Source organism: Dama dama, chromosome 16, assembly GCF_033118175.1.
Source record: "Dama dama isolate Ldn47 chromosome 16, ASM3311817v1, whole genome shotgun sequence".
In the NCBI taxonomy this organism is placed as follows: Eukaryota; Metazoa; Chordata; class Mammalia; order Artiodactyla; family Cervidae; genus Dama; species Dama dama.
Genome location: NC_083696.1, coordinates 27,477,308 through 27,502,046, shown reverse-complemented (window position 1 = coordinate 27,502,046; position 24,739 = coordinate 27,477,308). Strand labels below are relative to the sequence as shown.

The 24,739-nt window shown below is 36.2% G+C and overlaps 1 protein-coding gene across 6 annotated transcripts in view; it reads right to left on the bottom strand.

Annotated features, from left to right (window-relative positions):
- Positions 1-343: 343 nt before the first annotated feature.
- The window catches only part of ZNF484 (zinc finger protein 484), a 33,566-nt gene continuing 9,170 nt past the window's right edge, over positions 344-24,739 (bottom strand). For 5 of the 6 annotated variants that reach the window (XM_061163648.1, XM_061163645.1, XM_061163646.1 and 2 more), the window contains 4 exons: positions 22,392-22,436; positions 9,467-9,593; positions 9,113-9,208; positions 344-3,132 (listed from right to left, as the gene is read on the bottom strand). In XM_061163648.1, coding sequence (XP_061019631.1) covers positions 824-3,132; positions 9,113-9,208; positions 9,467-9,593; positions 22,392-22,436 — 2,577 coding nt within the window. In that variant the 3' untranslated portion in view covers positions 344-823. The remainder of the gene's footprint in view (positions 3,133-9,112; positions 9,209-9,466; positions 9,594-22,391; positions 22,437-24,739) is intronic. The other variant, XM_061163650.1, reaches the window with a different exon arrangement.

The following is a 24,739-nucleotide window of genomic DNA, read 5'->3' as shown; positions in this document are numbered from 1 at the left end:
ATCTGTAACCTGTGGCTAACTTTCATGATCTCAGAACCAGCTATAGTGTAACAGATAATCTTTGGGGCTGCTGCTTACATTATTGATCACTTTTGGGATATAGTCTGGGAGCACTTTATACCTCTTGGGCATGAGTTACCTACTGACATGGTAGGGAATTAATAAACAAGGAAACATGTTTGTTATCTAAAGATGCCTGTGAATATTCAGGTAAGTCTGTGGTTTTTGCCAATCTGGAAGTCAAATTTTAAATTTTAAACTTATTAATCCAAATTTCCATACACTAATAAACATTGTAAGCTATAAATAATAGTGACATCCCAAAGAAAAGAAAAAAGTAGAGTCCATCTTTGTATCTTTAATGTCAATTTTCACAAAAACTTCTAGATTCTTTTTATTATACATCTGAATTGTCTATACTGTTGCCTTGATTTCAGTGTCCATAGAGTGCTTGGACAATGAAAAATTTTCTTGGAAATCTACTCAAGAAATTCCTTTGGTCAACATTGAATATTTTTGCTATATAGGGCATGAACAACTCAACAGCCCTGATTTATAAAGCTGCTTATCCAAAACGTGAAATAAGAACTATTGCCAAGTCATCTCCTTGCACATGTACTATTAGTTGCAGGTGCTTAAAAATCCCAGTATCTGTCAAGTAAACAAGCATGCCATTAATCACTGCTTAAACACTTTCTCCAAAGTGTCTGCCCATACGTATAAAACTGGACATAAGCTATGAGATCCAGATATTCATACTTCTGACTAGATAGAGGAAAATTTACTTTGGTTACCTCTTGCTTTTTAGTCAAGCTATATATCCTCACAACTTTGTATCCCTACCCCATGATTGTGGCACCGGGCATTCTACTCCCTCAGTATTAGATTTCTGATGTACACTGAATTGTATTTTCCAATTAAAGTCTTTCCTAAAGTCACTAGATTTATAAGGTTTCTGTTTAGTATGAATTTTCTGGTGTTTAATAAGATTTGATCTGATGGAGAAGGCCTTTCCACATTCAGTACACATATAAGGTTTCTCTCCTGTGTGAATTCGGTGATGTTCAAGGAGTTGTGACTTCTTAATAAAGCCCTTCCCACAATCACTGCATTTATAAGGTTTCTCTCCAGTATGAATTCTCCTATGTCGATTTAAATGTGACTTCTGGATGAATGACTTCCCACATTCAGTACAAATATAAGGTTTCTCTCCTGTATGAATTCTCTGATGCATAATGAGTGTTGATTTTCGTGCAAAGGCTTTCCCACATTCACTACACTCATAATGTCTTTCTCCAGTATGAGACTGCTGATGTATATGGAGGCCTGACTTTCGAGTGAAGGCTTTTCCACAGTCATCACATTTATAGGGTTTCTCGCCAGTATGAATTTTCTGGTGTGTAAAGAGATTTGATCTGTCCGTGAAAGCCTTTCCACATTCAGCACATCTGTAAGGTTTCTCTCCTGTGTGAATTTGCTGATGTACATGAAGTTGTGACTTCTTTGTGAAAGATTTCCCACAGTCACTGCATTCGTAAGGTTTCTCTCCAGTATGAATTCTCTCATGTGTAATAAAATGTGACTTGTGGAAGAAGGCCTTCCCACATTCAGTGCAAACATAGGGTTTTTCTCCTTTATGAATTCTCTGGTGCATACTCAGTGTTGACTTCTGAATAAATGCTTTCCCACATTCATTGCATTCATAATGTCTCTCTCCAGTGTGACATTTCTGATGTATCCTGAGCCGTGACTTCCAGGTGAATGATTTCCCACAGTCACTGCATTTATAAGGTTTCTCTCCAGTATGAATTTTTTGATGTTTAATGAGATTTGACCTGTCAGTAAAGGCCTTTCCACATTCAGTACATATATAGGGTCTCTCACCAGTATGAATTTTCTGGTGTATAATGAGATTTGTCCTGTGAGTGAAGATCTTCCCACATTCTGAACATATGAAGGGATTCTCCCCTGTGTGAATTCGCTGATGCACATGGAGTTGTGACTTCTTTATAAAGGACTTCCCACAGTCATTGCATTCATAAGGTTTCTCTCCAGTATGAATTCTCTCATGTGTAATAAAATGTGACTTTCGGATAAAGGCTTTCCCACATTCAGTACATACATATGGTTTTTCTCCTGTGTGAATTTTCTGATGCATACTTAGTGTTGATTTTCTTGTGAAAGATTTTCCACACTCGATACATTCAAAGTGCTTCTTGCCAGTATGAGCTTTTTTGTGTATACTGAGATTTGAATTGTTAGAGACATTTTTTCCACATTCACTGTAATCATAGGGGTTTTTTCCTCCAGTAGGAATTCTCTGGAGTCTGAACAGATCTAACTTCTTGATAAAGGCTTTTCCATGTGCACTGCATTTATAATCAGTCTCCTCAGTATGAGGAGTTTTCTCATGGTTTGAGTTGGAAAATTTCTTCCCAGATTCAGTGCCTATGTAGGGTTTTTCTTTTGTATAAACATGAGGCACAGCAAATTGGGACTTCTGAGTGAAGATCATCTCACATTTGGTGCACTCATGATGTTTCTCTCCAGTATAAATCCTTTGATGTGCAAAAAGGTGTGTCTTATGGGTGGAGAGTTTTACACAATCAGAGAATAAATGGAAGTCCTCCCCAGCATGATGTTTTTGATGCTGAATGAGAGCTTGCTTACTCAGAAGTTTCTTACATTGATTATATTCACAAGCATTCATTTCTGTATGAGAATTCATAAAAGTATTAACATATCCAATAATCTTATCAAAATTTTCTGTTGCACTGTTTCTATTACAATTACATAAGCTTACAATAGGCTTCAAACTCTTTTGAAATGAGTTACAGTTATGGAGTCTTTTTCTTGAAGGAACAAGGTTTGTGTTTACATGAAATTTTTTCCCAATGTCTTTATTATAGTCACAGTTCCCCTTATTAGCTAGTATATCCTTGTTGGTGAAGATGATAGGACTTAAATGTTTGTTCTGGTTTTCCTTTTCTCTTCTTGTCTGTTTATCATCTTGCCAAAATTCTTCTAAAATGGAATATAGGTCATCTCTTGGGAAGACACGTATTCCCTCAAACCAGACTGAAACATCTTCAGATATTCCCTGTTGTGATGTTCCAAAACCAATATCCTGATCTAAAAAATAAAATACACAAAGAACAGTTAGCAAAACACAGAAGGGATGATAGAGTGGATACTAGGTGAACATAGAGAAATGGGAGAGGTTCTATATAAATGTAATAACAAATATAGATAAATATATAAAATGAGAATAAATATATATAATAATCTCTTTATATGAAATAATATGCAATAATAAAATAAGGCCTTACATTTACTCTCTGATAAACAATAGAATTTAGGTGTCTCAGGCGTTGTTCTAACTCATTTAAACATCAACATAACCTTTTGCTATTAATGTTATTATTGTCCTACTTTACAGATGAGGAAACTGAGCCACAGAAGAGTTAAGTAATGTGCCAAAATCAAATGCTTAGTAATTGGGGAAGACAAGATTCAAACTGAAATATGCTGTTCTGAACATGTAGCAGAACTAATAATAGGTGTTAGAAGAACAAAGTGACAAACCATGTGGCTAAAAAATATTTCTGAGTCTAGATTCTTACTATCCTTCATCTATAAATCCTAATCTCTCTGCTTTCTCTATTCCCTATTAACCACTGTGCCCCAAATACAAATTTACTTATATACAGAAATCTATCATAGCCTCAGTCATCCTGAATTAGCTTTACCATTACAAACAGTAAATATATATCTATGATTCAATTCTTTATGCCTGGTTTTGGGGTGCAGATACACACATTTAATAAGGAAGAATATAACAGCAAAAAGGGCCAACTCTGAAGCAGAGACAGAAGCTGTTCATTAAAATCTGTCCCCTTCCTTCAGCAGTGTTAAGCTTGTAGCCAAGCATGTGTCTGTCTCAAAACAACAGGCATATACAGCCTCATTTGTAGGTAAATCCAGGTAATTCACTTATCACCATTCAAATGAGAGCAGGAATTATATTTGTTGTAATCAGGTCAATGTTTTAAGGAAGTAAGTGTGTCTTCCATAACTCTCTTCCCACTGGCTATATTACAGACTTGATAGCTCAGTTCTCTGTTGCTGGTGATGCCCGAGACAAAAGATTAGAAAACTACAGCCCTCAGGCTAAATCCAGGGCAGGTTAATGTTTATGTTCTCTAAAGTCACTGTTTCTTGGGGTCTATCAATGACAGGAGGTGGGTTTTACTCCAATATACCATTCTTACCTACAATAAGAATCACTAATATCCCCAACTGTGGAATAGTGTATAACACATAGCAGAGTCAGTTCTGATGAGGTGGATGAACCTATAATCTATTATACAGAGTGAAGTGAGTCAGAAAGAGAAAGATAAATATTGTATTCTAATGCATATATACAGAATCTAGAAAAATGGTTCTGAAGAATTTATTTACAGGGCAGCAATGGAGAAACAGACATAGAGAATAAACTTATGGACACAGGGAGAGGGGAGGAGAGGGTGAGATGCATAGAAAGAGTAACATGGAAACTTACATTACCATGTGTGAAATAGAGAGCCAATGGGAATTTGCTATATGGCTCAGGAAACTCAAACAGGGGCTCTGTATCAACCTAGAGAGGTGGGATGGGGAGGGAGATGGGAGGGAGGTTCAAAAAGGAGGGGATATATGTATACCTATGGCTGATTCATGTTGAGGCTTGACAGAAAACAACAAAATTCTGTAAAGCAATTATCCTTCAATAAAAAAAAATTTTTTAAGACATAGTAAAAAAAAAAAAAGTAAAAAAAAAATTAATAAAGTAAAAATAAATAAAGACAGTAGATTCTCAGTAAATAGCTATATAAAAATCAGATTACTCTTTAATATAGACACAGTCTAACCTTGTATCCATTTCATTCTATCTCCAGGACCTTATAATGTTTGTAATATCCCCAAACACATTCTTTTAACTTTTATATTTTTGAGCTTCCCATGTGGCTGGCGCTAGTGGGAAAGAACCCACCTACCAATCCAGGAGACTTAAGAGACGTGGGTTCAATCCTTGGATTGGGAAGAACCCCTGAAGAAGGAAACGGCAACCCATTGCAGTATTCTTGCCTGGAGAATTCCATGGACAGAGCCTGATGGGCTATACAGTCCATGGGGTTGCACAGACTTGGACATGACTGAAGTGACTTAGCACACATTACAGTTTTACTCACACATATTAATGTTTTCATTAAGCCTGAGGACCTCTAATATTAGATTCCTAAACATGGCTTTCATCTTTTGCAACTTTTCACTTTCTTTAGTTTATAAACCCACTGCTATGCCTGACAGCATTTACATTATTATTGATGATGATCAATGTAAAAAATTTGCTCCTGTGGTAAAAAGTTTAATTATTCATAATTCTTCTGTCACAAACTGAATTACCAATTCAATAAAATACAAAGTCATAATTCAGGCCAAAAAAAATGAATGTATGTAAGCTAACTTTCCACCAATCACTAAAGTCTATTTTATTACTGAATCTAAACATATATTCTTTTCCTTTTCTCCACTATGCTTCCTTTTCCTGATCCTTTATTCCTTTTCAAAATTCATTTCCTTCATGGATCATTTAGGGGTCTATGCTCTGAAAATGAATTTCAAACCTCAAAAAAACTCTAAGAAGGCTCTCTTTTCTCTTAACTTAAAAATAAACAGATATTCTGAGCCTTACAAAGTCATATTTAATCAGCATAGATGTCCACAATAATAAATGCTTAATGCTCAAAGGCTTAAATTTTAAACATTTCTTTCAGTTGTCTTCCCTTTCCAATTACAATTATTGGTCCTTCAAATTACTCTTAGCAGAAAAAATTTCAAATCCCTCTGAAATAGAGCAAAATAACTGCTTCTGCCTATCACCTAAAGAATTTAATTTCACTATTCTCTAGAGAAACATTTTTGAAATAGGTAAAACACTCTGTTGTCATTCCAATTAATGTTATTTTCTCTCTGTTTTTGTGGGTCAGAGAGTTAGAAAAGGGAAAAAGCAATATATGCTGTAATAGGTCCAATAAAAGAAGTAAGTGAAACATGAGAGCAAAGTATAAGTATGTAGATTATCTGAATAGGCAGACAGATCAGAAAATAAAGGGTCAGATACAGGGGAATAATTAAAGAAAATGTTAAAATGAAGCAAACATGATTATGAAACTAAACAAAGATAAATGTGAATTGCAAACATGAGGCATGTTCTTCCTTTAGTTTATTAATCTATTGAGAGAATTTCTCATATGTTAGGTAATATTTTGCATCATATAGCTACGACAAGATAAGCACAATATTTTAACCAGTAGCACCTAGGAAAAAAAAATTTTTTAAGAAGAACCAGCACATCAAAACAGGGTTAGAATAATTCAAGCATAAGTAAATTTAGACATGGTTTTAGGTTTTACTTTTCACTGGAAAGTAAAAGGAGGAGGGCATCTAAATGATAACTTTCTAAAAGAGAAAAACTAGTAGAAAGAGCATAAAGAACTGTTTGAGAAGATGAGTCACAGGGAAAAGCAAAAATATGACAACATTAAAACAATAAACAACAATAAAATATGACAACATTTAGAAAGGTGTGCCACTTGCTTTAGCATGCTGCATTGTAACTGCTCTTCCTTCACACAAGTAGCTGCCTGATGGGCCCTTATATGCATAAGGTATCAACTGTTCCCCTGAGAGCGTTATACAATGAGAGTCAATCTGATCTGTTTCCTTAATTCTGGTGTCAGTCATGGCTTATGCCAGAACTGAGACAAATGATTCAGTTTAAGACACATACATAGGTCTTTAGCCACTTTAAGGAGGGCCTAGTCCTTTACATCTGTCCCAGAATACCAACTATAACTTCCAACTTCAATTGGTTAAATATATGACACAGACTTGTGGGAATCAGCAAATGCAGCATAAAGTGGCACAGCTCAAAGTATGTACTCAGCAGCAGGCAGTAAAACCAGAGAACAAGAGAAGAAAGACCCCCTTGGTGGTAGTCATCATCCAAAGATCCTGCTTACTAAACAAACTGTTAAGTCACCTGCAGAGGAGCAGTGGACTCCCACACCAAACTTGGTTCAGATGTCAAGAGTGATGATTTGACACATAACCAATAAGATATGAAAAAGTTCATTACTCATTTAATGAGGCTTTTGAAGGGAAAGCTCCCAAGCAGGTCTAAAAGTGGCTTATGAGAGTGAGAAAAGGAAACTGGCTTGGGTTTTTAATAGTAGTTTGGGGATGGTGCTAAGCTGACTGATACAGAGCAACTTCCCACTAGCACTAATGGAGAGAGCATCTGGGTTGTCTTGTAGTCTGCCCAGATGTGGGGCAGAAGATGAAGAGAGAGTGGTGAAGTTTGGAAGGTGTCAGTAGTCAAATACCAAAAATGAAATCAGAATCTATTACAAGGTACATGATAAGATGTTCAAAACATTTCGTTATTAGAAAAACACAAATTAAAACAAATAGAAATTAAAATCCACTAGATTATGAGAAATTTTTAAAATATGGGCAGGGATGTGGAGAAACTGATGCCTTTGTATGTTTAGAGGATTGTAGACCAATACATCCAATCTAGAAAACAATATAGTTATACTTGGTGAAATAAAGCATTAGTATATTCATTAATAAAACACTCCCACTACTCTTCCTCAAGAAATTCTTGTTTCCTATAAGAATAGTTCTTGAAGTTCTTGAAATTTATTATAGTACTAGCTATAGTAGCTAGAAAGATGGACAAGTAAATGTGGCATATATATATATATATATATATATATACTATGGAATGTATGCATCAATTAGAAGCAATGAGCTAGAAAAGCAGTGTAACATGAACCAATTTAGTGCTAAGAGGAAAAAATAAACTAAGTAGGATATATAGCACAGTACCATTTTTTTTTTGATGAACAATAACTGCTTTTATTTAAATATGAACTGGAGATTAATACCACAAAAGACCATGTTCACTGGATGAGATTTATGGTGTAGTTATTTCTTGGTGTATATTCAAAATAGTCTTTATTTTTTTTTTCTTTTCTTTTTTTTTCATTTATTTTTATTAGTTGGAGGCTAATTACATTATTGTAGTGGTTTTTGTCATACATTGACATGAATCAGCCATGGATTTACATGTATTCCCCATCCCGATCCCCCCCTCCCACCTCCCTCTCTACCCGATCCCTCTGGGTCCATTTTTGAAATTAAAATGACCAACAATTTAAATTTTACAAATACCCGACGAATTCAAGAATAAATTGCAAGCAAACATATAAAATACAGTAGAGCAACTGCCTCTGGGAAGAATAAAAATGAGTAGGGAGTGAGGATTAAAAGGGATAAATAAAAAAATAAAATAAAACTTTAAAAAAAAAAATTGTAAAATAGGGGATTCCCTGGCTATCCACTGGTTAGGATTCAGTTTCCACTGCAGGGCATGACGGTTCAATCCCTGGCCAGAGGAACTAAGATCCCTCATGCTGCAGGGTGTGGACCAAAAAAAATTATAAAAGGATTAAAATAAGAAGCTATCCCCAAATGTAAGTAATGGAAATCTCAAAGCCAACAGTTGAGCGAGAGGCATGGGGGATGATATAATATGGCCATCTCTAGATGAAAATTCTGAAGCACCTTAAGGGAAAAGAAAGAAAGTGAAGAGAAATAAGCAGGTGAGTGACCCAAAATAATTTTTTAAGGCAATTTTATGAGTATCTGAATGTGTAAGGAAAGGATTTAAGACATTGACAGAGATAAAAAAAAAATTTTTTTAATGCTATAAAAAGGGAGAAAAAGCAAAACAAAAGAAAAAGGATCCTACAGCCAATGTACCAGTAACTGTAGCATATCCCTCTTAAAGAGTCAAGCAAAGAAGACACTGATATTGGAAGGGGCCTTAAGTGGGAATGACATTTAGATGTCTTAAGAGACCAATATCAGCTCTATCCATGCAGTTTCAAAAGTTCAGAATGTCAGAGAAATATCATATTTAAAGCACTTCAAAGTTGCCAAACTCTGCCAGTAAAACTGTGATTTGGTTATACAATCTCCTATGATTTTGGTTCCTACTCACCTAGACAGCTCTGGCTTGAGGTTTTGTCATTCCACATAAATGGTTCTTCTCCCCACTCCAAGTTGAAAATGACTTCTGGTTTGGGAACTTGACATCCTGATGATAGGAAACAACAAAGCCCTCCATTTATTTTTCAGAAAAGTTCATGGGGAACAGAAGTAAATATTCTTAATGTCCAAAAGAGATTGTTAAGAACATAGAACAAAATAAGGACAAAACTATTACACACTTCAGATGTCCTACAGTCTTTAGAAGTCCCACATACCTTAGCAATACCAGATTTCATAAATTCCACTGAGGGAAAAAAAAATACCCTCAATTAGGTACAGCCTTACCCAGCAGAGCTGTGCTTACCCACTGAGATCAAGTTGAAATAGTTTTCCAGCATTACATCCCTGTACAGACTTTTCTGAGCAAGGTCCAATTGTTGCCACTCCTCCCTGCTGAAGTCTACAGATAGATCTTTGAAAGACACTGATCCCTGGAAAAACACGTGTTTATTCAATGAAAAGCATCAGGATGGTAGGATAAGAGCAAGATATTTATGAACTTATTTTTAACAATTTTTAACATGATACAACATATAAGATTCTCACTAAATACCTAAATTTGACATTATTATTTCAAGGGAAAAATAAATATTAAAAGTATCAGGTCATTCTTTCTGTGGCTCTAATAATATTCTGGGGTTTTGTTTTTATCTGTGGGCTGGTTACAAAAGAATAAACTGAAAACTCATCAAGCTGCAAACCTGATTTCTGCATTCTTTTCCATGTATGCCATATTTCATTAACACTTCACTTAGAAAAGCAATGATTTTTCAGATATAAAATCAGAAGCACAAGCAACCAAAGAAAAAATAGATAAATTGGACTTTATCAAAATTTAAAACTTTGTGCTAAAAAGGATACCATTAAGAAAGTGAAAGATAAGGGAATTTGCTGGCAGTCCGGTGTTAGGTCTCTGCACCACCACTTCAGGGGGCACGGATTCAACGCCTGGTAGGGGAACTAAGATCCCCATGCTATACCCAATGGCCAAAAATGAAAAATAAACAAACAAAAATAACAACAACAACAAAAAAAGAACAAACAAAAAGTAAGTGTTTACTTAGAAAAGAAAGTAAAAACAACTCAAAGACTAGGGGGAAATGTCTGCAATTATACATCTGATAAAGGACTTGTGTAAAGAATATATAAAGAACTCTTACAACTCAATAAAAAGATAGGTGATACAATTAAAAATGGACCAAGGGGACTTCCCTGATGGTCCTATAGGTGATACAATTAAAAATGGACCAAGGGGACTTCCCTGATGGTCCAGTGGCTAAAACTCCATGCTCCCAATGCAGGGGGCCTGGGTTCGATCCCTGGTCAGGGAGCTAGATTCCTCATGCTGTAACAAAAGATCCTGGATTCTGCTACAAAGCTCAAACATCCCTCAGGCCACAGCTAAGACCTGGCACAGTCAAATAAACAAATAAATGGGCCAAGAAGAATATACATATCTCCAAGGAAGATACACAAATGGCCAAAAAGCACAAAAGGTTCTCAATACAGGTCAATATAGTCAAAAGGGATATCAAAATTCAAAGAAATACCCCTTCAAATTCACTAAGATGATTATAAAATAAAAAATGCTCTGCTTGTGTGTATTTGTATTTTTATTATTTTTGTAGCAAAATAATAAATGAAATTAAATCTTGAATTCTGAAATTTAAAAAATGTTTCAATCATTAGTTATTAGTCATCAGGAAAATGCACCTATTAGGATGGCTATAATAATAAACAAAAGGACATATAATATTAAGTACCAGTGGGGAAGTGGAGAAATTGGAACCCTCATATAATAAAGATGGGAATATAAAACAGTCTGGCACTTCCTCAAAAGGAGTAATATGAGCTAACGGTTCCACTTCTTGGTATATACCCAAGAGAAATCAAAACATTCATTCACATAAAACTTATATAGAAATGTTCATAGTAGCATTATTCCTAATAGTCAAAAACAGAAACAACCCAGGGTATCAACTAATGATGAATTTCAAAATGTGGTATATTCATAAAAGAGATTATTCAGCCATAGGAATGAAATACTGATTTATGCTACACCGTGTATGAATTTTGAAAATATTATGCTAAGTGAAATAAGCCAATCACAAAAGACCACATATTATATGATTCCATTTACATGAGATGTCCAGGACAGGCAAACCTATTAGGACAGAAAGAAGATTGCTGGTTGCCCAGGAATGGGGTAATGAAAGGATGTGGTGGGGAGGGAGGTAGCAACAGCTAAAAAGTATGACTTTGGATAGGGGAGGAAAGAAAGTATTCTAAAACTGGATAATGATTGCACAACTCCATGAATATACTAAAAATGACTGAATGTACACTTTAAATGGACATTACATATGATATATTTAGGTGACCCTTTTGAGGCACTGTCATAATCCAGATGGCATATAAGAGTTTGTGACAGTCCAGGGTTTCTTCCAGGAATAACTATACATGCCAGATGAAATACTGAAACTATCTATTTGAAAATACTGGAAGCAGTTAGGTGCTAAGACTCTACAGACAACATTTAAGGTTTGAGTTGATGTACGTAACCACTTTTACCCTAGGAGTATTTATCAATTCTGGGTGTGGTAAAAGGTGAAAACCCAGGCTTTGAACCAGTAGAAGGCTAAAGTTGGGTGATAGAGAAACCAGAATTCAAACACATGGACAGTTTTTCCCCTAAGACGTCTGCCAAATTCTAGGGCTGTATGAGCAGAAGACTAAACACTTAAGCAGATAGCCTCTGAAAAGCAAGGCAAAATGTTAGTAGTCTGGTAAGAAAACACTGTCGGCACCTATCAAGAGGAGGGTCCACAGAGGGCAAACTGGGCTCTCAGCTGAAAATCAGAGTGAACCAGAGGTAGACTATTATCAGGGCTTCAACTTGGTCCTGATTCAACACAACACTGTGCCTGACTAGACAAAGGTGTTGCTATCTATCTGCTAAGGGAAACAAGAATCCTCTCCCGAGAAAGTTTGTTATTGTTCAGTCACTAAGTCATGTCTGACCCTTTGTGACCCCATGGACTGCAGCAAACTAGGCTTCCCTGTCCTTTGCTATCTCCTGGAGTATTGCTCAAACTCATGTTCATTGAGTCAATGATGCCATCCAACCATCTCATCCTCTGTCGTTCCCTTCTCCTCCTGCCCTCAATCTTTCCCAATGAATATTCAGGATTGATTTCCTTTAGGATTGACTGGTTTGATCTCCTTGCAGTGCAAGGGACTCTCGAGAGTCTTCTCTACCACCACCACCACTCAAAAGCAACATTCTTTGGTGCTCAGCCTTTATGGTCCAACTTTTACATCCATATGTGACTAATGGAAAAATCACCACTTTGACTATTTGGATCTTTGTTGGCAAAATAATGTCTCTGCTTTTTAACACACTGTCTAGGTCTGTCATAGCTTTCCTCCCAAGGAGCAAGTGGCTTTTAATTTCAAGGTTTCAGTCACCATCTGCAGTGATTTTGGAGCCAAAGAAATAAAATCTGTCACTGTATCCATTTTTTCTCATCTATTTGCCACGAAGTGATAGAACCACATGCCATGATCTTAGTTTTTTGAATGTTGAGTTTTAAGCCAGCTTTTTCACTCTCCTCTTTCACCTTCATCAAGAGGCTCTTTAGTTCCTCTTTACTTTCTGCCATTAGGGTGGTGTCATCTGCATATCTGAGGTTATTGATATTTCTCCCAGTAATCTTGATTCCAGCTTGAGCTTCATCCAGCCCAGCATTTTGTATGATGTACTCTACATATAAGTTAAATAACTGAGAAAGATACCATAATCTAGATCCTTGACAATGCTTTTTATGTGTTTTGATACAATAAAAGAAAAAAACAGAACAAACTATCTAAAACCAGAGGGGGAAAAAATTCAATAGAAACAGTCTTACAGGATTTTGGAGTTAGATGAAAAGGTGGAGAATTTCATCAGAGAAATGGAACTTATACTAAAAAAAAAAAAATGAAAATTGAAAAATTCAGTATCTAAAATTAAGAACTGAGAGGGGTTTAATAGCAGAATAACAGAATTACTGAAATGGAAGACTAGCAAACAGAAAACATCCAAACTGAACCACAGAGGTTTTTTAAATAAAAATAAGCACAAGAGCATGTGATGTATCACATGTACAACACCTTGGAAAGGAAAAACATATTGTTATCTGAGACAATAAAGAGGAAGAATAGGAGGCAGAAGCAAAATTTGAAAAGGAAAGGTGAATGACATCAACTCAAAGACTCAAAAAGTTTCTCAAATCCCACTTTATGAAACTGTAAATACTGACTATGCAAAAACAGTAATAATAATATCTTGTGAAGTTTAAAACATATGTAGAATTCAAATGCATAATAATGTAAAAATGAGAAGCAGTAAATGGAATTAAGATGTTTTAGCATCTATTAAGAAGGGGGTAAGATAATAATGAGTTAAAGATGGATATTATAATATCTAGGGAAACAAATAAAAGAATGCATCACAAACAAGTTAACAGAATAAAAATTAAAACTTTGACTAATCTAAAAGAAAGTCAAGAAAAGAGTGGAAAAATAGTATTAAACAGACAGTTCAAATATGAAACTAATAAAACTGGATATAAATTCAAATGTATCAGTAATTGCATTAAATGTAAATAAACTAAACAATCAAGTTAACACCAAAGACTGAGACTTCCAGCTAAAAATTTTAGTAAGGTGCATTCTACCCTCTTCATCTTGCTAAACACCTAAAAACCTAGAAAAATATTCATATGTAAAACATCTATCCACACCCTTGACTTTCTCTCAAGAACATACTTTCCTACAGTGAAACTAATTATAGCATCTTTTGTAATCTTGGTAACCCCTAAATATCCCAAATCATCAAGTCTAGTTCCTTTTTGCTTAACAGCTCTTCCTTCAGTCTATCACTTAATATTCATATTTTATTGTAAGCAGGAAAAAGAAATCATGTCACATCTTCAATCTTTTGCTTGAAATCACCTCAGAGAAAAACACAAGTCCATCCCTGACAAATCTGCTTTCCATATAACTACAGGACAAAATCCAGCTAAGTGTTCTGCTACTATATACCAGAGATGTTCCCTCCCCTACTTTCCAGTAACATATTTCTCAGTTCCTTCTGAGTCTTCACCAGAAGCACCTTTAACACCTGTATTCATGTCTGTTTAAAATAATGAGATATTCTCTAAAACAATATAGTTTTTTTCCTACTGTGCTCCTCACTTTCTTCTGAATTCTCTAGCAAAGTTAACAACAATATTTCTATTACCAGTCTGTTCAAGGAAATCTAGGCTCTTGCTATTATATGCTTCAAGTTTTTTTACAGTTTTTATTCATTACCAAATTCCAAAGTCTTTTGACATTTTGGGGTATTTGTTACAGCATCATTCCATGTCCAGGTACCAAAATCTGTAATGGTTTCCTATTGCTGCTGCAACAAATGACTGCAAACTTAAAACAACACAAATTTATTATCTGGATCTTTCTATCACATCCAGTAAGAAAAGGTGGGATGATTAAAGTAGAAAGAATGTCTTAAAATTTCTGAGTAAAAATGACTTACAATCTAGAATTAGCTATGAAATTACTGAGGGTCAAATAAAAATACTTTTAGACCTGCAAGGTCTCAAAAAACCTAATTCCCACACAATACTTTCTGGATAATATTCTCTAAAAATGAAAGCGTGAATGAAGAAAGAGCCAGAAAACAAGAGATCCAATACTTGAGAGACATGAAAGGAATTCCTAGCAGCATGCCAAAGGAAGACCCCCAGGTTAGTGCATGAGAATAAAATACAGAGCAACTTTGGTCATGTCAAGAACTCCAAGGGAAGTTTCTTTCAACTGCTGAAATAAATAGCCTGTATTCTGGAGCCAAATTGCTTGGGTTTTACTCGTGGTTTCACCACTTACTAGCAGTGCAACCCAGAGCAATTTACTTAACTTCTCTGTGGACCTACTTCCTTCTCTGTAAAATGAGGATAATGATTATAGATACCTCAAAGGGGATGTGATTAAATCATTTGAGAGAGAGAGAGTGTCTACAATGCCTAGCATACAGTAAGCACTATCTTAATATTTATGATTGGTGTTAACTGTCATTATCTAGTATATTTTAACATATTGTAAAGATATTTACATACCTGGGAAGACTGTGGAGTTGATTTAGTGATCCAGATATGGAAAATGAAACAAATGATTAAACCAAACAATAATTAATTCCAGGTAAAATAAAAAACAGTGCATAAAAGATAGAAGAAATGGTTCAACTGTGAATATAATTAAAATAAACATACTAATAATACAGTCTATCGATTTACCCCAAATTATGATATACCTATATTAGAAGGAGGGGAAGAAGAAATGTGCATATAAGTGTTGAAGCCTTAAGTATCTGAGAGTTAAATCTTTATTTTCCATTGTGCTAAGCCAGCAGATACTACCTAAAACTGAAAACCAAGAGGTACCAATGTAAACATGTGATTTAGACATAGGAATGTAAATACCAAAAGAATTAGTTTGATTGAGTTTAGAGTGATTACCTTTGAGAAGTTGGAATTTGAGGGATAAAGAAAAGTGAAAGGCAAGAAAGAAAGGGAGAAATACACCCAACTGAATGCAGAGTGCTAGAGAATAGGAAGGGGAGAGAAGAAGGCCTTCTTAAATGAACAATGCAAAGAAATAGAGGAAAACAATAGAATGGGAAAGACTAGAGACTTCTTCAAGAAAACTGGAGCTATCAAGGGAATAACTCATGTTAGGATGGGCACAATAAAGGACAGAAAGGAAAAGGACCTAACAGAAGCAGAAGAGATGAAGAAGAGGTGGCAAGAAAACACAGAAAAGCTATACAAGAAAGGTCTTAATGACCCGGATAACCACAAAGATGTGGTTATTCTCCTAGAGCCTAGCATCTGAAGTGTGAAGTCAAGTGGGCCTTAGAAGCATTACTAAGAACAGACCTAGTGGAGGTGATGTAATCCCAACTAAGCTATTTCAAATCCTAAAGGATAATGCTGGTAAAGTGCTGTACTCAATATGACAGCAAATCTGGAAAACTCAGCGGTGACCACAAGACTGGAAAAGGTCAGTTTTCATTCCAATCACAAAGAAGGGCAATGCGAAACCATGTTCAAACTATCATACTATTGCACTCATTTCACATGCTAGCAAGGTTATGCTCAAAATCCTTCAAGCTAGGTTTCAGCAGTTCATGAACCAAGAACTTCCAGATGTACAAGCTGGGCTTAGAACAGGTAGGGGAACCACAGTCCAGATTGCCAGCATTCACTGGATCATGGAGAAAGCAAGGGAATTCCAAGAAATATCTACTTCTGCTTCATGGTCTACACTACACTGTTTGATTGTGTAGATCACAACAAACTGTGGAAAATTCTTAAAGACATGGGAGTACCAGATCACTTATCTGTCTCCTGAGAAATCTGTATGTAGATCAGGAAGCAGTCATTAGAACCAGACATAGAACAACTGGTTGGTTCAAAATTGGGAAAGGAATACAACAAGTTTGTTTACCCTGTGTGTATAACTTATATGCAGAGTACATTATGTGAAATGCTGGGCTGGATGAATCACAAGCTGGAATCAACACTGCTGGGAGAATTATCAACAACCCCAGTTATGCAGATGATACCACTCTAATGGCAGAAAGTAAAGAGGACTAAAGAACCCCTTGATGAAGGTGAAAGAGATCGAAAAAGCTGGCTTGAAACTCAACATCAAAAAGCTATAATCATGGCATCTGGTCCCATCACTTCACAGCAAATAGAAGGGGAAAAAGGGGAAACAAGGACAGATTTTATTTTCTTGGGCTCCAAAATCACTTTGGACAATGACTACAGCCATGAAATTACAAGACGCTTGCTCCTTGGAAGGAAAGCTATGACCAACCTAAAGAGCATATTAAAAAGCAGAGACATCTGGAGAGGGAGGCGGGAGGGGGGATTGGGATGGGGAACACATGTAAATCCATGGCTGATTCATGTCAATGTATGGCAAAAAACACTACAATACTGTAAAGTAATTAGCCTCCAACTAATAAAAATAAATGGAAAAAAAAAAATAAAAAGCAGAGACATCACTTTACCAACAAAGGTCCTTTAGTCAAAGCTATGATTTTTCCAGTAGTCATGGACAGGTGGGAGAGTTGAACCGTAAAGAAGAGAGAATGCCAAAGAACTGATGCTTTCAAATTGTAGAGCTGGAGAGACTCTTGAGAGTCCCTTTGACTGCAAGGAGATCAAACCAGTCAATCCTGAAGGAAATCAACCCTTAATATTCATTGGAAGGACTGATGCTGAAGTTCCAATACTATGGCCACCTGATGCAAAGAGATGACTCACTGGAAAAGATCCTGATGCTGGAAAGATTGAGGTCAGGAGGAGAAGCAGTCGACGGAGGATGAGATGATTAGTTAGCATCACCAACTCAATGGACATGAATTTGAGCCAACTCCAGGAAATAGTGAAGGACAGAGGAGACTGGTGTGCTGCAGTCCATGGGGTTACAGAGAGTCGGATATGACTTACTGACTGAAAAACAATAGCAACAAAACACCTAACCTTCTGAAACTGTTCCACAAAATTACAGATGTAGGAAAACTTCCAAACTCGTTCTCTGATGCCACCATCACCCTGTGATCAATACCAGACAAAGATACCACAAAAAAAGAAAATTACAAGCCAATCAATGATGAATGTAGAGGCATAAATCCTCAACACAAGACTAACAATCCAAGTCTAACAATACATTAAAAAGATCATTCACTGTGATCAAGTGGGATTCATGTACAGATGCAAGGATTTTTCAATATCTGCAAATCAATTAATGTGACACACAAACTGAACGATAAAAACCATATGATTATCTCAATAGATGCAGAAAGACAAAATTCAGCACCTTTTTATGATAAAAACTCTCCAGAAAGTGGGCATGGGGGGAACATTCCTCAACATAATAAAGGCCATATATGACAAATCTACTGTGTAACATCATACTAATGTTGAAATGTTGAAAGCATTTTCTCTAAGATCAGGAATAAGACAAGGGTGTTCGCTCTCACCACTATTATTCAGCATAGTTCTGGATGTCCTAGTTACAGCAATCGGAGAAGAAAAAGACACAAATAGAATCCAAATTGAAAATGAAGAAGTTAAACTGTCACTATTTGCAAATGAGATGATACTATTCATAGAAGACCCTAAGGACGCTACTACAAAACTATTAAATCTCACCAGTGAATCTAGTAAAGTTGCAAGTTACACAATGAATACACACACACAAAAATGCTGGATTTCTATACAATAACATCAAAAGATCAGAAAGAGAAATTCAAGAAACAATTCTATTTACCATCATACCAAAAGGATAAACTACCTATGAATAAACCTACCAAAGGAGACTAAAGACCTATACTCTGAAAATTATAAGCTGTCGATGAAGGAAACTGAAGAAAACACAAACAGATGAAAAGATATATCATGTTCGTGGACTGAAAAAATTAATATTGTCAAAATGAATATACTACCCAAAGCAATCTACAGATTCAATGCAATCCTGATCAAATGACCAATGGCATTTTTCACAGAACTACGGCTTCCTTGGTGGCTCAGATGGTAAAGAATCCACGTGCAATGTGGGATACCTGAGTTCAATCCCTGGGTTGGGAAGATCCCCAAGTGAAAGGAATGCAACCCTTGCCAGTGTTCTTGCCTGGAGAATCCCCATGGACAGACGAGCCTGGTGGGTACAGTCCATGGGGTCACAAAGAGTCAGACACAACTGAGCAACTAAGCAGAGCGCAGCACAGAACAAAAAAATCTCAAAATCTGTTTAGACACAAAAGACCTTGAATAGCCAAAGCAATCTTAAGAAAGGAAAATGAAGCTGGAGGAATCAGACTTCCTGACAAAAGTAGAAATATAGATCAATGGAACTGAATAGAAAGCCCAGAAGTAAATTCATACACCTTTGGTCAGTTAATCTCTGACAAAGGAGGCAAGACAATACAATGTTGGACAGACAGTCTCGTCAGCAAATGGTGCTGGGGGAACTAGACAGCTACCTGTTTAAGAAAAAAAAAAAAAATCATTCTTTAATACCATACATAAAAATAACCTCAAAATGGATTAAAGACCTAAATGTGAGACCAGACACTATAAAACTCCTAGAGAAAAACATAAGCAGCACAATCTTCAACATAAATGTAGCAATATCCTTTTTATCTGTCTCCCCAAATAATGGAAATAAAAACAAAAATGCACAAAGGGTGCCTACTTAAACTTAAAAGCTTTTGCACAGCAAAGAAAACAAAAAACAGAATGAAAAGAAAACCCACAGATTGGGATAAAATGTTTACACTGTTGGTGAGAATGCAAACTAGTACAGCCACTATAGAGAACAGTGTGGAGATTCCTTAAAAAACTGGAAATAGAACTGCCATATGACCCAGCAATCCCACTCCTGGGCATACACACCGAGGAAACCAGATCTGAAAGAGACACGTAAAAAAAAAAAAAAAAAAAGAGACACGTGTACCCCAATGTTCGTCGCAGCACTGTTTATAATAGCCAGGACATGGAAGCAACCTAGATGCCCATCAGCAGACGAATGGATAAGAAAACTGTAGTACATATACACAATGGAATATTACTCAGCCATTGAAAAGAATACATTTGAATCAGTTCTAATGAGATGGATAAAACTGGAGCCCATTATACAGAGTGAAGTAAGCCAGAAAGATAAACACCAATACAGTATACTAATGCATATATATGGAATTTAGAAAGATGGTAATGATAACCCTATAGGCAAGACAGAAAAAGAGACACAGATGTATAGAACAGAATTTTGGACTCTGTGGGAGAAGGTGAGGGTGGGATGATCTGAGAGAACAGCATCAAAACATGTATATTATCAAGTGTGAAACAGATTGCCAGTCCAGGTTGGATGCATGAGACAAGTGCTCAGGGCTGGTGCACTGGGGAGACCCAGAGGGATGGGATGGGGAGGGAGGTGGGAGGGGGGATCGGGATGGGGAATACATGTAAATCCATGGCTGATTCATGTCAATGTATGGCAAAAAACACTACAATACTGTAAAGTAATTAGCCTCCAACTAAAAAATAATTGGGAAAAAAAAAAAGATTTGGAAATATGAAAAAAAAAAAAAAAAACAGAATGAAAAGAAAACCCACAGATTGGGATAAAATGTTTGCAAATGATGTGACTGACATGGGATTAGTCTCCAAACTTTGCAAACAACTCATGAGGTTTAACATAATCAAAACAAACAACCCACTCAAAAAATGGGCAGAAGACCTAAACAGACATTTCTTCAAAGGCATACAGATGACCAAGAGGCACATGAAAAGATGCTCAGCATCGCTAATTACTATAGAAATGTAAATCAAAACTACAATGAGATATCATTCACACCAGTCAACATGGCTATCATCAAAAAAATCCACAAAGAATAAATGCTGGAGAGAGTGTAGAGATAAGGGAACCCTCCTACAATGTCAGTGGGAATACAAATTGGCATAGGCACTATGTAGAACAATATGGTGGCTTCTCTAAAAACCTAAAAATACAGCTACCATATGACCTTGCAATCCCATCCCTGGGCATATTCCTGAAGAAAATCATGGCCCAAAAGGATATATGCACCCCAGAGTTTGTTTCGGTACTATTTACAATAGCTAAGACATGGAAGCAACCTAAATGTCCATTTACAGAGGAATGGAGAAAGAAAATATGGTACATATATACAATGGAATATTACTCAGCCATTAAAAAGAATGAAATAATGCCATTTGCAGCAACATGGATGAACCCAGAGAGTGTCATACTTAGTGAAGTAAGTTAGACAGAGAAGGATAGTGTATGATACCCCTTCTAAGCAGAATCTGAAAAGAATTGGTACACATGAACTTATTTACAAAACAGAAACAGACTCACAGAGAACAAACCTAGATGCCAGAGCAGGGCGGGATTGGGGAAAGAATACGGGGAAGGAATAGTTAGGAAGTTTGTGATTGACATATACACACCGCTATATTTAAAATGGATAACCAACAAGGTCCTACTATATAGCACAGGGAAGTCTGCTCAATGTTATGTTGCAGCCAGGATAGGAGCAAAGTCTGGGGGAGAATGCATACATGTATATGTACTACTGAGTCCCTTTGGTGTCCACCTGAAACTATCACATCATTGTTAACTGGCTATACTTCAATATAAAATATAAAGTAAAAAAAAAAAAAAAAACTATCAAAAATTTTCTCAAACATCAAGAACCAGGAAGGAGTTATTATAGATGAAATAAATTACTTTTTAACAATATAAAGCATGTATTTCATTTCCATTATTGCTATGTGTTTCATGAAGATCAGAGACAATTTTGTAGTTCAAAGTTCATAACTGTTAAGTCACACGACTCACATATACCTATAATCCAAGCTTGACTTGGAGTTGATAGTCTCTTTTTACTGTCTTTGATCTTAGTTTTTATTTATTTACACTTGTCCATTTACTATATGGGTTAATCAGTTCAGTTCAGTTCAGTCACTCAGTCATGTCCGACTCTTTGCGACCCCATGAACAGCAGCACGTCAGGCCTCCCTGTCCATCACCAACTCCCAGAGTCCACCCAAACCCATGTCCATCGAGTCAGTGATGCCATCCAACCATCTCATCCTCTGCCATCCCCTTCTCATCCTGCCCTCAATCTTTCCCAGCATCAAGGTCTGTTCAAATGAGTCAGTTATTCGCCATCAGGTGGCCAAAGTACTGGAGTTTCAGCTTCAGCATCAGTCCTTCCAATGAACACCTAGAACTGAGTTCCTTTAGGATGGACTGACTGGATCCCCTCGCAGTCCAAGGGACTCTCAAGAGTCTTCTCCAACACCCCAGTTCAAAAGCATCAATTCTTTGGCGCTCAGCTTTCTTTATAGTCCAACTCTCACATCCATACATGACCACTGGAAAAACCATAGCCTTGACTAGATGGACCTTTGTTGGCAAAGTAGTGTCTATGCTTTTTAATATGCTTTCTAGGTTGGTCATAACTTTCCTTCCAAGGAGTAAGCGTCTTTTAATTTCATGGCTGCAATCACCATCTGCAGTGATTTTCCTTCTAAAACTCACTGAAAAGTAAAGAAAGCAGCAAATAAATAAATGAACAAATAAGAACTTACCAGGGACTTAGTCATTTCTGGCTCTTCTGGGAAAGGGGCAGAGATCTGAGAAAACAGATTGACAGAGGGACACATGAGAGAAGGAAATGTGTCAATGTCATTGACTGTCCATGAACCTGACCCAGAAACTTATTTGTAGAACCATATCGCAAAAAAATCATCCTGTATTGTACAAAGATTTAAATGCAGGAGTTTTACCACAGCATGGCTAATACCAAAAAAAGAAAAGAAAAGAAAAGAAAATTAGAAACATCTTGATACCCAATAATTATCAACAGCTTAAATACTTCACAGGGCATCCATAGGATACAATATTATGTAAAATTAAAGTACTATAGAAAAATAAAATGCTAAGTAAAAATAAAAAGATGTACCAAACAGTATGAGTCCATTTTCATTGAATAATATGAGTGTGTGTACACATGAACACATACATGAATGCATTCATGCACACAGAGAAAATCATCTGGAAGGAAATATATTAATATGTTAACAGATATAACATTTGGATGGTGGGAAAATTACAGGTAATTTGAATGTTTACATTACTAGTAAAAAACAAGAAACACGCATATACCTTCCATCTAATTTAGTATTTTTCATATACGTTTTATCTTCATATGTACACATATAGTTACATGTAAATGCATATATATTTAGGAAGACATGATTGTATATACACTGTTATTTTTTTTTTTTTTGCTGAACCATTTGAAAGTTGCAAATGTCATGACACTTCTTGCCTAAATACATCAATCTCCTAAAAGATTATTCAGTTTGGTTCAGTTCAGTCATTCAGTCATGTCTGACTCTTTGTGACCCCACGGACTGCAGTATGCCAGGCTTCCCTGTCCATCACCAACTCCCAGAACTTGCTCAAACTCATGTCCATTGAGTCAGTGATGCTATCCAACCATGTCATCCTCTGTCATCCCCTTCTCCTCCTGCCTTCAATCTTTCCCAACATCAGGGTCTTTTCCCATGAGTCAGTTCTTTGCATCAGGTGGCTGAAGTATTGGAGCTTCAGCTTCAGCATCAGTCCTTCCAACAAATATTCATTCAGGACTGATTTCCTTTAGGATTGACCAATTTGATCTCCCTGCAGTCTAAGGGACCCTCAAGTGTCTTCTCCAACAGCACAGTTCAAAAGCATCAATTCTTTGGGGCTCAGCTTTCTTTATGTAATAAATAAATATTATTTCATTTAATAAAGTAGACAATATTTTATTAAATAATAATAAAAAGATTATCATCATACCTGAGGAAATTATTAGCAATTCTATAACACTTCAATATCCAGCTCATATTCAAAATTCCCAATTATCCCAGAAACACCTTTTATTGCTCTTGTTGGAGGCACATTCCAGTCAAGGCTCACACACTCGGGACTGTGTCCCTTTCACCCTAGACCCATCCTCCCTAATATCTTTTTATGATAGACTTTTAAAACTTTTGCTTCTTTTATATTAGAAGTATTTCTATTAAATACACTTTTCTAATACAAATGACATTTAGTTAAACTTCCTTGTTAATTTTTTGTGTGTGTGGTATAACTTATATAAAGTACATGAATAAAGATTATATAGCATTTTCCCCTATTTTTCACATCTGTGATTCTGCCATCCCAATTGAGAGAAAACATTTCCAGCACCATTGGCTTAATGAGGGAATCAAGTCATTGTTTTTGAAACTTGTAAAAGAAGGAGAAGAGTCAAGCATAACCAAACACTTCATGAAGAAATTTCTCTGTTTTTATACAATTATTCCAGCTACAAGTTACCAACTAAAAATAGACATTTGCCATCTGCCTCTACAACAATTAAGTCACTAGCCACAGTGGCCACTGACCTTCAGCACACCCTGAAAAATGTTCAAGGTGGAGATCAGGAATGAGGCACTCTGTGCTCTGGCAAAAACTAGTAGAACAGGCCTTTAGATGTATTTTCAGGAGATTTTACTAGTTTTGATTCTTGCATCTTCTCATATATAGAAAGGCATTAAAATCATTAACAGAAACATCTCCTTGTGACTAGCAGCAACCTTCTCATGACTAGCAGCAAGCCTCCGCCAAAATGTGTGCTTGACTTAAATCTTATATAATATTGACCTTCCCTCCTTACCCCTCAGAGCAGTTCCTCAGAGCTATATGAGACACTGTCCCCTGAGCTATACTCCTTATCTTGCCCCCAAATGAAACTTAACTCTCAGCTCTCAGATTATGCATTTTTTAAGTCAACAAAGTGAAGGAACAGTAGAAAGGGAAATGTCCACTTTGCACACATAATGAAATATGGACTAAGAAACAATCAACGGCTCCTCACATCACAAAAACAAATAAGCAGACGTTA